Raw genomic sequence first — 18,115 nt, forward strand, 5'->3', positions numbered from 1 at the left:
TTAGGGAGCTCATTTGTTGTTACTATTCAGTTAAAAAACAGTCCCAAGAGTTGTCGTCCCTGGAGGGGCAGAGGACAAATTCTCAGCAACAACCAGGGGAACCCAGCTTGTTGAAGAACCTATAGTTGTGTGTGTGTGCTTTGTGGGAGGGAGGAGAGTGTTCTCTGATCTTCTTTAAAATGGTTATGTTGTTATCTGATCAGGCAGAGCTTTGCAAAGAAGCAGTAATTCACAAGCCACTTCCTAGCTCCTGCCAAGCAGGAAAGTTTTTTTCCTTCTTCTTTCTTTTCCTCTGAGAAACAGAGAGAATGTGGTTTATCGAGCCAGTCAGATCGGAGACCTAATCCCAGGTTCAGTAATTACTGCAGTGTCCACAGCCAGTCACTGAACACTTTCTCCTCTATAAATGGTGCTAACACTACTCGATGTACACTGATGTGAGATGGGCCTTTCCTGTGGTGGGCAATGAGGGTCAGCAGTGACTACTCTGCCCTTGAGGGACCTGCTCTGTTCTCTGTGGGGTGGAATAGAAAGTTCAGAGGATGAAGAAGCATCTGCTAATTATCAGTGAGAGAGCATCGGGATCAAGTTTTCACACAACTTCTCAGCACAGGATCAAAGTGAGAACACTGACCAGTTTGCCAGTAAGCAAGCATTCCTAAGAGGCACAGCCTCTGTAGCAATCGATTAAAAAAAAGCCAGTTACCTCCTAAACGTACTCACTAGCTTATCTACTAATAGGCTGTAGAAGTTACCTTTCAGTTTTTGGTGTTTTTTTTTTTAATTTAATTTTTTTTTATACAGCAGATTCTTATTAGTCATCAATTTTATACACATCAGTGTATATATGTCAATCCCAATTGCCCAATTCATCACACCCCCCCACCCCCACTGCCGCTTTCCCCCTTGGTGTCCATACGTTTGTTCTCTACATCTGTGTCTCTATTTCTGCCTTGCAAACCTGTTCATCTGTACCATTTTTCTAGATTCCACATATATGCGTTAATATACGATATTTGTTTTTCTCTTTCTGACTTACTTCACTCTGTATAACAGTCTCTAGATCCATCCGGGTCTCTACAAATGACCCAATTTCGGTCCCTTTTATGGCTGAGTAATATTCCATTGTATATATGTACCACATCTTCTTTATCCATTCGTCTGTCGATGGGCATTTAGGGTGCTTCCATCACCTGGCTACTGTAAATAGTGCTGCAATGAACATTGGGGTGCATGTGCCTTTTTGAATTATGATTTTCTCTGGGTATATGGCCAGTAGTGGGATTGCTGGGTCATATGGTAATTCTATTTTTAGTTTTTCAAGGAACCTCCATACTGTTCTCCGTAGTGGCTGTATCAATTTACATTCCCACCAACAGTGCAAGAGGGTTCCCTTTTCTCCACACCCTCTCCAGCATTTGTTGTTTGTAGATTCTCTGATGATGCCCATTCTAACTGGTGTGAGGTGATACCTCATTGTAGTTTTGATTTGCATTTCTCTAATAATTAGTGATGTTGAGCAGCTTTTCACGTGTTTCTTGGCCATCTGTATGTCTTCTTTGGAGAAACGTCTATTTAGGTCTTCTGCCCATTTTTTGATTGGGTTGTTTGTTTTTTTAATATTGAGCTGCATGAGCTGTTTATATATTTTGGAGATAAATCCTTTGTCCATTGATTTGTTTGCAAATATTTTCTACCATTCTGAGGGTTGTCTTTTCGTCTTGTTTATAATTTCCTTTGCTGTGCAAAAAGCTTTGAAGTTTCATTAGGTCCCACTTGTTTATTTTTGTTTTTATTTCCATTACTCTAGGAGGTGGGTCAAAAAAGATTTTGCCATGATTTATGTCAAAGAGTGTTCTTCCTATGTTTTCCTCTAAGAGTTTTATAGTGTCTGGTCTTGCATTTAGGTCTTTAATCCATTTTGAGTTTATTTTTGTGTATGGTGTTAGGGAGTGTTCTAATGTCATTCTTTTACATGTAGCTGCCCAGTTTTCCCAGCACCACTTATTGAAGAGACTGTCTTTTCTCCATTGTATATCCTTGCCTCCTTTGTTATAGATTAGTTGACTATAGGTGTGTGGGTTTATCTCTGGGCTTTCTATCCTGTTCCATGGATAAATATTTCTGTTTTTGTGCCAGTACCACATTGTCTTGATCACTGTAGCTTTGTAGTATAGTCTGAAGTCAGGGAGCCTGATACCTAGAGCTCCGTTTTTTTCCCCTCAAGATTGCTTTGGCTATTCAGGGTCTTTTGTGTCTCCATACAAATTTTAAGATTTTTTGTTCTAGTTCTGTAAAAAATGCCATTGGTGATTTGATAGGGATTGCATTGAATCTGTAGATTGCTTTGGGTAGTATAGCCATTTTCACAATATTGATTCTTCCAATCCAAGAACATGGTATATCTCTCCATCTGTTTGTGTCATCTCTGATTTCTTTCATCACTGTCTTATAGTTTTCTGAGTACAGGTCTTTTACCTCCTTAGGTAGGTTTATTCCTAGGTATTTTATACTTCATTGCAATGGTGAATGGGATTGTTTCCTTAATTTCTCTTTCTGGTCTTTCATTGTTAGTGTATAGGAATGCAACAGATTTCTGTGCATTAATTGTGTATCCTGCAACTTTACCAAATTCATTGATTAGCTCTAGTAGTTTTCTGGTGGCATCTTTAGGATTCTCTATGTATAGTATCATGTCATCTGCAAAGAGTGACAGTTTTGCTTCTTCTTTTCCAATTTGGATTCCTTTTATTTCTTTTTCTTCTCTGATTGCCATGGCTAGGACTTCCAAAAGTATGTTGAATAATAGTGGACACAGTGGACATCCTTGTCTTGTTCCTGATCTTAGAGGAAATGCTTTCAGTTTCTCACCATTGACAATGATGTTTGCTGTGGGTTTGTCATACATGGCCTTTATTATGTTGAGGTAGGTTCCCTCTATGTCCACCTTCTGGAGCGTTTTTATCATAAATGGGTGTTGAATTTTGTGCATCTATTTTCTGCATCTATTGAGATGATCATATGGTTTTTATCCTTCAATTTGTTAATATGGTTTATCACATTGATTGATTTGCGTATATTGAAGAATCCTTGCATCCCTGGGATAAATCCCACTTGATCATGGTGTAAGATCCTTTTAATGTGTTGTTGGATTCTGTTTGCTAGTATTTTGTTGAGGATTTTTGCATATATATTCATCAGTGGTATTGGTCTGTAATTTTCTTTTTTTGTAGTATCTTTGTCTGGTTTTGGTGTCAGAGTGATGGTGGCCTCATAGAATGAGTTTGGGAGTGTTCCTTCCTCTGCTTCTTCTGAGAAGGTTGGCTGTTAGCTCTTCTCTAAATGTTTGATAGAATTCGCCTGTGAAGCCATCTGGTCCTGGACTTTTTGTTGGAAGATTTTTAATCACAGTTTCAATTTCATTACTTGTGATTGGTCTGTTCATGTTTTCCATTTCTTCCTGGTTCAGTCTTGGAAGGTTATACCTTTCTAAGAATTTGTCTATTTCTTCCAGGTTGTCCATTTTATTGGCATAGAGTTGCTTGTAGTAGTCTCTTATGATGCTTTGTATTTCTGCAGTGTCCGTTGTAACTAGAAGTTACCTTTCAGTTTAACAGATATTAAGCCTCTACTATCTACTAGGTACTTGACACATTTCAGTAAATATGATTTTGTGTGACTTCCTGGTGACAACAGAGCACATTTGGAAAAAGAATGTCTCCTCTTCCCTGAATTGTATTACTGCTAGAGCCCCAGACTAGTCAAGATTGGGGCATGGCCACAGAAGGAAATCAGCGTATGTCCTCATGGACACTGACAATAGCTGGAAGCAGGGCACATACCCTATCCGGCAAGTCTTTTGATGAAGGCTGCCAGGGAGGGGCTTAAAGTTTTCTAAGGAATCTATGAAACTGCAGAAAAAAATGTCTAAATTCAATAATTGACAGGAACAATCTTTGGCAAACTGAAGTTTCTAAGCTATCTTTGATACTTCCTTGTAGAAGTGCTACAGGAGCCCTGATTGACTAAAATTTTAAGTTTTATTGGCTCATCAGGTCAGAGGGTAGTCTTTGAGAAACCACAAATATAGCAATTTTGAAATTTAGTAAAGTGGCAATGTATTTGGGAGTTAACATTATTAATATGCTTTTCCTTGATTCTCTTGCCTGTTTCTCTTGAGTTGCTTGGTTTTCTCCTTACCCTAGAAACTTACCTTAAGAAGAGTAGCATAGTAAATCTACTGCCAAAAATCATTTGATTTTGGTTATTCTATTCACTTATGCAGAAAAGAAGCCACAGGGCTGCCCTAGTTGGAGCAAGGCAGAATGCTTTTATCATCCTCATTCTCATTCAGCTATGCAGTCTATAAAAAATATATTAATATTTGGGGAAAAACTTCATTTCATAAATGTAAACACCGGACTTTGATGTTAATGCGTTACTTAATGGCATCACTTAAATTTGTTTCCTGTGTGGGAAGCTGCTCCCAGTTGTTAAAAAAGAACTACATCCATTCAGATAAGACATTCCTAAGTGAATTATAAGATGAATTATAAGGACAGTTTTTTGGCAATAGAAAGTTCTGAAGAAACAAATCTTGACAGTTCTAATACTTTTATTTTTAAAAGGATGAGTTAAAAAAAAACCCAAAATAATAGGATTTGATGTCTGCCTGGGAAGCGGTAAAAGAGAATCTCTAATTTGGTGATAGAAAATTCAGCTTATCCTGGGGTGCTGATACCTAGTAACATGACAGTCTGGCTTTTTTGGCAGTGGTTTCAGATAAGTAGTTTAGAAGTAATTTTATCATCTTTCCCTGCTTGTCTCCATAAAACTATAATAGTTATTAAACCAATTTTAACTAAAATTAAGTATCAAAGTAATGCCTAGTATATGATAGGAACTCAATAAACACATACTAAATTAATTTTTTAAGAATTCAAAAATTCCTTAATTTCCTTAGGGAAATGGTGGGAAAGTAGAAAAAGAAGTGAGTCAGAAACTGTAAAATTATAGAAATTCCTCCAATCAGTTTTTGAAAAATAACTTCATGAATATTTAATAAAATGTACGTATTTAAGTAAAAGCAAAACAAAAAAGTATAAAATTAATCATCATTATTCTCATAAACTGAGAAAAAAACTAACCAAAATTGTCCATATACAGCTATAGGTCACTAAACAAAGTCCAAGGATTCTGGACGTGTCTAGGATGGATAGAAGAGAGCGGCCTCCTCAAATCATCTTGGATTACAGACCCAGCTGCTCTAGGTCTTTGTCTCTTCATTTACAAACACAGATGACTTGTTAACCCACATATCTGAGATGCTACTGAATACATGTTTGGAAAATGTAAAATACTATAGTGTATTTATATGCCTATAGGCATACGAATGTTGAGCATGTATTATTAACATCAGATTATAGAAAAGGGTGTTGAGTATCCAGTGATTCATATATATTCACAGCTTACCTTTTTTAAAAAAATTTAATTATTAAAAAAAAATTTTTTTTTGTCTGCATTGGGTCTTCGTTGCTGTGTGCTGGGTTTCTCTAGTTGCAGCAAGTGGGGCTACTCTTAGTTGCGGTGCGTGGGCTTCTCATTGCAGTGGCTTCTTTTGTTGCGGAGCAGGGCTCTAGGCACGTGGGCTTCAGTAGTTGCAGCATGTGGGCTCAGTAGTTGTGGCTCGTGGGCTCTAGAGCGCAGGATCAGTAGTTGTGGCGCATGGGCTTAGTTGCTCCGCGGCATGTGGGATCTTCCTGGACCAGGGATCGAACCCATGTCCCCTGCATTGGCAGGTGTATTCTTAACCACTGCACCACCAGGGAAGTCCCTCACAGCTTATCTTGACTTTAACCTGGTAACTGCACATTATCATATTAGCCTAGATATAAACATAGTAAGAATAGAACTTGTGATATTAAAATAAAATGAAAAGGCTTTTTGGCTTAGTCAATAAAATATTTTTCTCTTTCCATTTTGAGTATACTCATCCTAGGGTCGGTTAATTTCATAACTTTTCCTAGACAGATATAAGGAGTAATAACTGATCCAGGAATTCCACAGAAGATTCTATGTTCCCATACAGGGTCTGGGTATGCAGTGATAACAGGTGTCCGGATCGCCAAGATACAACTGAACAGGTCACTTCATCCGGTATTTGAGATTCTTTGTGTGAGTTAAAAAAAAAAGACCTGTTGCATCAATCCATTGCTTTAGAGTCACACTTCATATATTACGTAAAGAAAAAAGGCCATTTAAGATTATTTTTCCATTTAGTAAAAGAGTTAAAAAAAATGTTCACCCTTGAAGTCTGTTTGCCCTAAATGCTTATACAAGTTAGTCCTAAGAGGAATCATGTTCAGGATCCAAGAAACCCAGAGAGAAAAACAGACAGTCACACAAACCATTCGCCAGTGACAAAGGAGTCAGCAAACTGTTGGAAAACAGAGAAAGCTTGTAATACTGAAAAAAGGACAGAGTTTTTTAAACCAATCACTTATTTTCTTTTAAAAACACATAACCACATTAACTTTTTGTTTTATACAACCATCTACAAACTATAAAACAGTACCACATTGTGCATTTAACCTACTTTCAAGAAGGGAACTCCACACTTCGTAAGAATTCTACCCATGTAAGAAAGAAGGAAAAAGGAGACAGGTAATAGCATAGTCACAGATACAACATGAGTCCAAGCAAGCATCAATTCTTTGACGTCACCTTTTCCATTTACCAGAGTGGAGAGAGTAAGAAAGAAAGCAAGGGAGAAAAAAGAGGGGAAGCAGCACCCACAGAGGACTAATCACATTCCATAGTTACTTTTGACAACTATAGTTCAGAGTTTCATAGAATACTATCATTTGACCAACACAACATGGTGGGGGGAGTGAAGGAAACATGAGTAGAGGGAGAGGATTAAAAAAGACAAGTACCTTTTACACCCTATTGCCCTCCTAAATACTCTTCATGGATACAAGCTTCTGTGTTAATCTGGAAAACAGCAAGATATTAATCTTCACAATGTGATAAAGCTTAAGAGTTCTGCTCTTTTTGCAAACGTTGAGTGGCTCACAATTTCACTTTACAGTTCAAAAGAATAACAACATCATGATCATTCAGGATTCCCCACAATCTTCCTCCCTGTTCCCATCACGCTGGTGTTTCTACAGGACAATCAGGGAAGTGTGGGTAGGGACTTCAGAGATAATGATAAAGGGATAGTGAGATGGAATCCTTGTTCTTTTTTAGAAGTCCACATCTTTCTGGTAGTAAGTCTTCCCTCTGATGTGTGGTGGTACAGAGGAAAGGGCATAGGAAGAACTAAGGTAATATGGTAGAAGTAACTGGTTTGAAGGTATACAAGGTATACAAGATGAGACTGTGTAATTAGCAGACACACTGAATCCAAGGCAAACAGCTGGTTATTTGATTGTCCTCCTTAGGTTGATGGCACCATAAAAAAAACAAAAACAAAAACAAACAAAACTGAAGGTGGCTTTGATTTAATAATAAAATAAACCAAAGGTCTGCTACAAGGAAACATGCTTTAGATGCTTTAGATGAAAAGCAGAATAATGATTTTCTTCTCTTCAGAGGAAACTCTCATCTTGTCCCTCTGACTTCCTCTTCCACAGTAAGTAAGCAAATTCATCCTGGAAGGTTGTTTTTAAGGGGCAGCTCAATATCAGAGTTTTGCTAATTCATACCAGAAAGGCATTATGAGCCATTCCCATCAGCAGGCTCCTCTCCATTCCCAGGCAAACTTCTCATGTCATTTAAACTAAGCTCTTCCAAATCTAATGAAATGCTTTTACTTTTCCATATTTGGTGAATAGTGTGGCTTAATGCTGGTTGAATTAATGGTTTGTAGCATTGGCCAGCACAAATTTCTTATGCTCTAATATAATCAACTCTATCCCACATTACCACTGTGCTCTGACATTGTATAGACTGAAAATACAATGCAGAGAGTTAGCTTTTAAGATTTACTATCAAGACTGATACCTGAAATGCAGAAATGAAGTGTGTTTAAGTAATTTACAAAATCTCTTTAATTTTCCTTGCTTCAGCTAATCATCCAAAGCAAGAAATAAAAGTCAGATGCGTCATAAAATGAATTAAGCTCATAAATTTGATTTACTCCTCTTTACATAACTTTTCCTGAAGTTCTACTAGAACTTTTACTGTCTTAACCTAGTGACATTGATCTTATTTATTGTTGGCTTTTAAAATTAGATTTGTTAAAAGTATGGTGATTTTGTAGTTGAGAAAGCCTTAGATTCAACATAACCTTTTTCAATCTGAGAAGCTATCTTAATTTTAAAAATTTCAATGTTGTATAGCAAGAAGTACTTATTTTTTTGAGCGAGCTAAAAAATTTCATGCAAACTATTACAGAAAACAATAATCTGAAATTCGTTTACCAAATAAAGTGCAATCACTTCAGAGAAACCTAAGTTTTTGAATAAAATAATGTCATGGATAGAGTTATCTTCTAAATTACTTTTCTTAGACTAAGAAATTTTTCTAGTCATTGCTTAGAAAATTGCACTTGGGCATAAAGAACTATCTCCTGAATAAAGCAAAGTAGTGGAGAAAGATGGTAGGAAAACAAAGGCAGGTCTCTTACCAGCTGTATAACCACTGAAAGGAGAGACAGCAAGGCATCGTCACCTCCATGCCATCAAGCTCATATACTTTCCTAACTGCCCTGCTGCCAAGGTCCAAAATCCTTTTGCTTTTCTCTGCTATCTCCACAATTATTTTATTTCTCTTCAACTAAATGTCTGTTAATCTGATGCTTGTATGCTCAGTAATAGGCTTTTTTCTATTCTTAACTTGCCTTAGTTAAGAAATGATGAACTGCTTTCTCTAGCTATCATGAATGTACTTTGGTCAAATCATGGTAGAAGGATACCATATAGCAACAAGTTACTTCTAGTAAAATCTGTTAAAATCTTAGAACTCTTATGTTGAGAATATTGGGATGTCACAAATCCTAGGGGCTGGGCTCCATTTTCCTTCTTTAAGGGTTCATACATGTTACTGCTAAGGTGATTGGCATTCTCCTCTCACATCATTGCTTCTGAATCTGAAGTTAAGCAGGTTTCTTAAGGAGAAAAATGGCTGATGCTGGAAAAGAAAGTTGCACATAGATTTTCAACTTCTTTCCAATCTTAGAAATAACTATTATAACCTAATTAATGATGACTTAATGTTTGATCATTTTATTGTCCCTCTGTGTTGGTATGAAATCCTCCTCAATTACTCCATTTTAATAGTATAGGCAGCCTTAATAATAGGTGCATATTTGTGCATAGAAAATAAGCCACTTTTGTCTTTTACTTTCTCTACACAAATCAATGCTTTCCATACTTTCTTTCATAAAATGAAAAAGGAATTTTATTCTTTTTTCATACTTCCTTTTCATTCATTTGGGGAGTATTTTAACTATCAAATTGAGTGATTCTCAAATAAAATAAAACTAGAATTTCTAAACCTAAAATCAGATGAAGTTTTACCTTTGGTTAGATTGCTGCTCCTTTAAAATGACTCTGTGATATTCATTTCCTAAGAGTTCTAATGAGAGTTTCAGTGTACAAGAAGCTCCAATAAAATTTTAGGTAGGATATAGCATTCACAACGGCTAGGGCATATAGAACTTAGGAGAGAAAAATGCACAATGTCTTTTTTGGAGGAAAAAAATTAAATATACATTCTGTCTCCCAAACCATTTTCTCCTGATGAGGAAAAGCCCTCTTTTCGCTTTACAGCTTTAGGAGGAACATAAAGCTGTTGTGTTTAAATACATATTTGAGTAACTGTCATAGTAAGCTGAAAGTTACATAAGCCTTATCATTCTTGAATAGACTATGCTGATAGGATGAACATCAGAAAAAGAATACATTCTAACATTGTATTACCTATGAAAAAATAACTGATTAGGGCCTAGAATCATAATAGTTGAAGAAAGACCAAATTGGTCATAGGATACACTGAAGTAAAAACACTGGAGAATTCCAATACCAGAAGTCAACTGTAAGATTTTATGTGTGTCACTATATAGGTTTACTAATAAGAATGAAGTTGACAACTCAAATTGCTCTGGATACACATTAGTACCACCAATTTTATTTGTACAGGAAATGACTGGTCCACTGGACTTATCTATGTAATTCAGGAATAATTACTGCTACTTTTTGACAGACCAGTGATATTTCCCCCATAGTTTTAAAGTACAAAACCAGAATAGTTAGAAAAAAATCCCAAGTATAAATAATGCAACCTTTAAACTATTAAGGGTCACTAAATTGTTACCACTGATTATTATAAATGATTCAATTTATTTAAACTAAAAAAAAAAAAAAACCCAAAATTAAACTTCTCTTCTTCAGTTTTGGGCCAAGGAACATGCTTGGCAAAACAAAAAAAGCAATAAAGGCCACAAAGTTTTATGATTTTTTCAGAAAAAAAAAAAATCTCGATTCAGGAAGGGAACAGATTTTGGGAACTTGTCAGAATAAAGATGAAAAAAAAACCTCCTTTAAAAAGAAACTATTTGTCAGTTAATTGGAAGAATTTTGGTAGTAACAGGAACTTTAATTAATCTACTGGAATTACGACAGGGATGAGTAAAGACTTGTGATACATGGGAGAGGAGCTGATGACAAAAGGGTATACTAAGGGGTAGTAACCATATGTTTTTAATACTAAGTAAGTGATAATACTAAATTTAATGCCACCCACATTCAAGAAAGTAAAATCCCTTATGGCTTTTGGGCTTATCTGGATGACTTAGGAAAGAGGAAAGAAATTAGACAAAGAAGTGAAGATGAGCATTATGTACAGACCATGATAGTCTGAAATTTCTAAGAAATACTTTTTGTGTATAACCAAGTTTAAGCCCCCCAAATTTTAAAAGCAGTTTTTCTATCATAGGAGGGGCAGGAAATCCAATGTTCATCCTTTAAAACTGCTGGGAGAAATGGCTGCCAAGGTCTGTTTTATCACTGTAATGTAAAAGAGGAAGGATAATTTGTTCTATGCTCTCAAAAGCATGGTTTCCCCAAGACAGACTTTTAATTTGATCAAATTCTGGCTAAAGTAAGAGGGCCCAGAAGAAAAACTATCCAATGAGGGTGCAGAGAGTCTCTGAAATAGCTCTGTCTTCTAATTCTGAGTTAGTAAAGGCTGTGCTTCAATTACCCTACATGCTGAAGCTTAATAAGGCATAACTTCAGTTGTTATGGTTGGAATATGGGCAAATGTATTCCACATCTGTTCCTTTAAAGAAAAAAGTATCAGAGCTCTTAAAGAAATTTCAACTGGTTGTGTGGAAGTGTGTGGATGCTTTGTTATGAGAGACATGCTCAGGATTCTAAAGCAGCAGCAACTTAAAAAATGAGTAATAAAACTTTGGCTTAAAATTAAAAAGAAAGGAAAGAAAAAGTCAAACTGGTGCAAGTTGTTTCATGAAAGAGGTATTGTGGACTAAACCCTCATAAATGCTGTCCAACATTAGTTTCCCCTGTCTTCTTTCACTGTTATCACCTTCATTGTACAGGAGTTGTATCATTCTTTTATGGTTAAGTTTCATAAATAATGAGAAAACCATATGTAACAAATACATCATATTTCCCACCCACCCAGCAACCCTCCCAAAATAAGAAAAGTTACATCAAATTAAAAAGTAGCTTCGTGAATGAAGGTACTGCTCGAAGTTGCACTTTCCCTGCAAGTGCGGCCAGTGCTTTTGCGCTGGGTATGAAGGAAAGGAAAAAATTCTCCACATAAACAGACAGAAAATTTAAAAACCAATGTCCGGTTTCAACCAGTCAAAACCGGGCCAAGCGGAAGCCGAGATATCTCGGTACCGTCCCATCAGAGGGTCCTTGCAATGCTTGTTCTTCATCCTGACAGGTATCTGTGTCCTTGTGATTGTAAACAATCCATAAGATACTATGTTTTTGTTCCTTAAAATGTCCTCCGATTGGCAAAATGAAGTAAATATTTGTTTTAAAAGTAGAAAATGAAAATTAAACCAGAAGAAAAGAAAAGAAACACAGTGAGCTTGTTTGGAGTCCATAGGATCCGATCTGGAAGAGCTCGGAAAATGTGTTATATGTCTTCTCCTGTTTTCGGCTGGAAAGGTACTAGAGGTTGCGTTGGTCGAGGAAAGAACTGTAGAGTAGGAAAACCAAGGATGTTAATCTAGACTTCAGAGGATTCAAGTGTTAGCTTCATCATCTGTGTCTTCTATCAATACCTTAGTGTCACGAGCCTTGGATCTAGCGGTAATAAGAGGAAAAAAAATACTTAGTCTGTTACTAAAATACAAACACATCCAAAGTATTAGGTACATTTCCAATCTTACTACCATTAAAAATACCAGGCACAGGCACCATACACTGTTGGATACCAGATGGACTGTTCCTGTAGTTTCGTATTCAATTGCAGGTATTACTGGAAAAACACTAAGAAACTAGATTGCAACCAGAGGAAGGAAACAAAAACAATGCCAGGTCATGTGCAATGGAGGGACTTTGATTTTATGATGTATCTCTTTAACCTCTTTGAGTGACAATTTTCATCTCTGTAAAGCAGGAATAATAATACCTATTTTACAAAATACCGCTTTCACCTCATGGTGACAGTATGAATATCAAGTGAGAAAATGGATATAAAAAACATCAGTAAAGCATTAAACAAATATAAGGAATTACGATGAGGATGATAGAAGAATCATTTGAGGTACACATGAAAAACCAGGAGAGTTGGCCAGCAGGTGATACGACCTAAGGAGAGACATGACAGTTGTCTTCAAACAGTTAACAAAGTATACATAGAAGAGGCAGAAAACTAAGTTATGTTAGAAAGCCCAATCACGATCAACTGGTTGAAATTATAGTGAAGCATATTTCAACATAAGCTATCTACCACAATAACTATCCAACAATAAAAGCAGGTGCCTCGTATAGTTATAAACTTCACTATCACTGATGACTGTTAATCAGCATAAGATGACCAACTATTCAGGATGCTGTAAAAGACATTCCTGCATGGGATGAAAAATGGGATTAGATAATGTCAAAATGTTCTGCAACTCACAAGCCCCATGAGGTGAAGTGGATATTATTATTATTACTCGACAGAGGTGGAAACAGACATTCAAAAGGTTAAGGATGTGCTAAAGGTTCCATGAGTCACAAAGTCAGTACTCAATCTCAGATCTTCTTATTTTAGATTCCCTGCTCTCTCCGTTACATATAACCTGCTCCATTGTTCTAAATGTCTTCCTCTGGTGGCAATCTAGTATCCCAGCATTCTTCCACTGAACACCTGAAATTGAACATAAAGATCTATTGCCAAAGAGCTTCCTTGTTTCTGAAGCAAAAAGAGTGTATGTTTAGCTTGCCCTCTGCTGGTAACTAACAAGGATTAGACTTTCCAATTTAGGAGCTCAACGAGACGACCACCCACAGCACTGCCTTCTAGCCCTTTATGGCCCTTATCCTGCTGACTCCACCAGCCGCCACATCCCCTCCTCTTGCTTCTTCAAACTCTGCTTCCTGCTATATATAATAATATCATGCTTTGTTTTGATGTTCTTCCTGCTGACCTCCCTGACCATTCCTTTCCTGCCCCTTTTGTTGGTTCTTTTTTTCCCTTGCCTGTGTTTGTTCCCTAAGACTCAGTTCCTTGCTCTGCTTTTCTTTTCTCTACCTTCTCCTCTTCAGAGAACTTCTAAATTCTATCTAAAGCTCAGGCAATTTCTACTCTGTGCCCCTGTGGGTTATTACCACCTCCTATTTTTTTTTTTTACTTCCTTTAAAATGTTTCCTTATTTTCTTTTTAGTCCTATTGTAAGCATCCTAATTCAAGTCTTTAATGTTCCATACTTAAGAATACCAATGGTCTTTTAGTTGAGCTGGCCTTGAGTTTTCCCTTTCCCATTATATGTTGCACAGTGCCATTAAAACTTAGGAAAATATTACTTTCATAATGTCATTCTATGAAAAAATTCTGTGACTCCTTCCTGCTTACAAGATCAAGCTTGTACTTTTCAGCATTTTACAATCATACTTCATTTATTCAGCTAAATTTTCTTACTATTTGTTACTAGTTTTAGTCACATGGCTTTTCTTTCTGCCCCTCATTTCCACCTTCATGTCGTTACTGTGCCTCTAGCCTATTCAAACACTCCCTTATCCTTTAGAAAACTGCTCATGCTCAACCTGTCTCCTCCTTCACTCCAATTCACTGTGCTATCCACTGTCTCTAAATTTCAAATGCAGCCACAATATACCCTACATTTATTGTTACTTTTAGGAATATACAAAGTAAATGACTGATAAAAATACTGTTGTAGGTATTTAGTAAAAAAGTAAAAATAATAATAGCTTACACTTATCGAGCTCTTTCTGTGAGGAAACTGGTCTAAATCCCATGTCATAACAAATTTAATCTAACCAGCCACCCTATGAGCAGGACCATATTAATCCCAATTGAGAAATGAGGGATAATACAGAGAAATTAAGTGATTTGGCCAAGATGACATAGATGGCAAGTGGCAGAACTAGGATTCCTAAAGTTTATAACTTGGAAATGATTTTTATACAAGATACACTGAAGAGTTAAGTAAATTATTTTCCAACAAATTTTCCCCAGTGTACTTTTAATGCCAAATTAGTAAGCATTAATTAATGTATTAATTAACATATTAATGACATTTTACACTATGTGTTCATTAAGACATTCTATATAAAGGTTGGATCATATGGAACTGCGGTTATTGCTGGTTTTTGTGGTGAGAGATGGTTGAACGCCAGCAATTTCACCTGGTTCAACCTGATAGCTTCTTAACTTAAACGTTATCCAGTACTAAAACCTGAAGGGAATTCATCTCACAGAAGTGGAAGCTATACATACTGAGAAGCGAGGCGAGGCCGGCGCAGGGATATGCTCTGGCTGTACTTCCATGGCCGATTCTTCTGGCGGTTTCGTACCCCATCTTCCTGGTCCATCATCTGCTCTAGAAGCGTCTGATCATCTGCATTCAGAGGGGCCACGGAGATGTCCCTCACAGCACGGAATTCACCACAGTTATTCAGATGTTCATTCTCCAGGCGGAAGAAGTTCCACACAAATCGCCTTAGCAAAATGGGGCAGAATAGGCAAATTACTTATAAAATTTGAACATACTACTACTATCACCTGTAGACCTTCCAGTATAACAAGTTTCCACTCATGGAAACAAAAAAAGGAATTAAGGACTAGAATACTAAAATGAAATAGAAAGATGGTGTGGTGGTGGTGGGGGAAGGGGACAAGAAAGGAGTAGGCAAAGGAAAGGGACTCATGGAATGTGCAGTTTCAGAGTGCTCATTCTTTCCCTTTATTGAACAAATATTTATTGAATGCCTACAATATGACAGGAGAAGGCACTGAATGAGACAAAGCCTCTGCCTGTATAAGTGTAATTTCTAATGACAGAGACAGATAATAAACAAGTAAACAATTAGCTAACGGTAAGTGCTCTGAAGAAAATAAAGCAGGGCAAGGGTATAGAACGTGTTTCTTTGAAGAGATGGCATCTAGCAAGAGAGCAAGTCAGGTAAAATCTTACAGAAAAGTATCCCAGGCAGAGGAAACAGCAAGTACAAAAGCTCCCAAGCTGGACAGGACTTTGGTGTGTTAAAACAACAGCAAGGTCAGTGGGGCTGGAGAGGAACAGGAAGGTTAAAATGGCAGATGAAGATGGAGAGGTAGAAAAGAAAGGGGCCTGATCCACAGAGGGCCTTATAAGCCATAGTAAAGAGTTTAGATTTTTAAGTGTGATAGAAAACAAGGAGAGTTCTGAGCTGGAGAATGATGTGATTTGTTTTAAAAAGATCATTCTATCTGCTGAACTGTGAACAGATCAAAGGAAGACCAGAACACCTGAAGGAAGACCAATTAGAAGCTGCTGCAGTAGTCCAGGAAAGAGATGATGGAGACTTAGATACAGCTGGGGATAACAGAGGTGATGAGAAGCAGACAGACTAGGGATTTATTTATGAAGATGAAGCCGACAGGACTTACTGACATGGGATGTGAGTGGTCTCAGGTTTTTGTTCTCATTGAATGGTGACACCATTTACTAGAGATCTGGGTTGTTCCTATTAGGCCAGAGCCATTAGATATCCAAGAGGAAAATTCAGTAGCTACATGGACATGAGTTTGCAGTTCAAGAGAGTCTAGGACTATAGACAGCATAAGAACAGTATTTCAAGTCATGGGCTTAGGAATAATATAAGTGGAGGAGAGAAGATTAAAGAGGATTAAGCCCTGGAGCACTCCAATATTTACAATTTGGGAAGAGGAAGAAGAACCAGTAAAGGAACTGAGACGGAATAGATAGTGAGACAGAAGAGTGTAGTTTCTGAGAAATCAAGTGAAGAAAGTGCTTTGCTGAGAGGTAAAGTAAGATAAGTACAGAGAACTAACCACTGGATTTAGATAAAGAGGATAAAGAGGCAGTATGATCTAAGAGTACAGATCCTGGGAGACTGTCTAGATTCAAATCATGGATGCTGCCACTTACTAGGTGTAATAACCTTGGATGATTTACTTAACCTATGCTTCATTAGTAAAACGAGACAGTAACAGTACCTACCTCACAAGACTGTTGTGAGGATTCACTAAGTTAATACATGTAAAGGGCCTAGAACAGTGCCAGGTACATAGAAAGCAATACGTAAGTGTTTGCTATTATTATTATTGATTATTAACAAAAGCAATTTAGTTTGAGTATTGGGAAAAGAAGACTTGAGTTGAATTAAAGGGAGAATGAGGGAGGAGTCAGAGAGCAGAGACAGCAAGTACAGACATCTCTTGAAGAGTTTTGCTGTAAAGGAGAGCAGAAAAATGGGCAGTAGTTGGAGGAAGGAAGATTCAAAGGAGATTTTTTGCTTTTGCTTTAAATGGGTGATAGAACATCTGATTCTATTATTAAGCAGATAATTTATTAAAGAGAAAAAAATCAAGAATAAAAAAGTAATTGAGCTCCCTCTTTTTACTAGAAAAAAAATTTTTTTTAATGTATAAAGCAGCAATACGTGAAAGACAAAGAAGTATTTGGGGGGAGGCGTTATTGGTGATGGAGAATTTCAGGTCCCAAACCTAGACATCTGAGAAAGTGAAGAGGGGAAGGAGGGTTGACAAATGGTTTGGAGAGAGCACTGACAGCAACAAGTATACTGTTTCCAGATTCAATCTTATTTTATCAGGCCATCCTGATATATGTGCCCATCCTGACTCGGAGGAAAGCTATACACCTGTCTAAAAATATCTTTATTTCATCTTCATTTGTGAAAGATATTTTTACTGGGTAAAGAGTTCTAGGTAGGCAGTTATTTTTGTTCAGCACACTTAAGATACCATTTTAATGACTTCTGACTTTCATTGTTACTGTTGAGAAGTCAGCTGTCAATCTAACAGCCATTTCTTTAAAGATAATCCTTTCTTTTGGGCTGCCTTTTTTTTTTTTTTAAATAAGCATTTTAACTAAAGCACAACATAAATATATAAAAGTGTGCAAATTTTAAGTGTGCAGGTTGGTTAATTATTATAAAGTGATCACAATGTGTAATTATCACTCAGAAACAAGAAATAAAAAATTACCGTATACTTAAAGCTGCCTTTATGGCCCCCCTATGTTATCTTCTAGAGAGTTTATTGATTTACCTTTCATTTTTAGCTCTGCAATCCACCTGGAATTGATTTTGCATACATTATGCAGTGGAAGTTGAGATTTATTTTTTCGCCCATATGGATATCCAGTTGACTCAATATCATTTATTAAAGAACCTTTTTTTCTCCACTGTTATATAGCCACCTTTGTCATAAATCAGGTAGTGTCAATGAATGTGTGGATCTGTTTCTGGACTCCCTATTCTATTGCAGTGGCCTATTTGTCTCTTCTTTGTCTCGTCAGACACTGTCTTAATTATGGTAGTTATATAATAGGTTTTGATATTTGAGAGTATAAGTCCTTTACTTCGTTTTTTTCAGGATAGTCTTGGATATTCTTGATCCTTACTGTTACCATATAAATTCTAGAACTGGCTTGTCA

At 36.8% G+C, this 18,115-nt stretch overlaps 1 protein-coding gene across 4 annotated transcripts in view; it reads right to left on the minus strand.

Annotated features, from left to right (window-relative positions):
• Positions 1-1,230: 1,230 nt before the first annotated feature.
• XPR1 (xenotropic and polytropic retrovirus receptor 1) overlaps positions 1,231-18,115 on the minus strand; it is a 204,805-nt gene continuing 187,920 nt past the window's right edge. For 3 of the 4 annotated variants that reach the window (XM_082385897.1, XM_082385899.1, XM_082385898.1), the window contains 2 exons: positions 14,932-15,153; positions 1,231-12,290 (listed from right to left, as the gene is read on the minus strand). In XM_082385897.1, the coding sequence (XP_082242023.1) occupies positions 12,230-12,290; positions 14,932-15,153 (283 nt within the window). In that variant the 3' untranslated portion in view covers positions 1,231-12,229. Of the gene's footprint in view, positions 12,291-14,931; positions 15,154-18,115 lie in introns of those variants that run through there. The other variant, XM_082385900.1, reaches the window with a different exon arrangement.

This window comes from Balaenoptera borealis (genome assembly GCF_965194805.1).
Source record: "Balaenoptera borealis genome assembly, chromosome: 1".
Classification (NCBI taxonomy): Eukaryota; Metazoa; Chordata; class Mammalia; order Artiodactyla; family Balaenopteridae; genus Balaenoptera; species Balaenoptera borealis.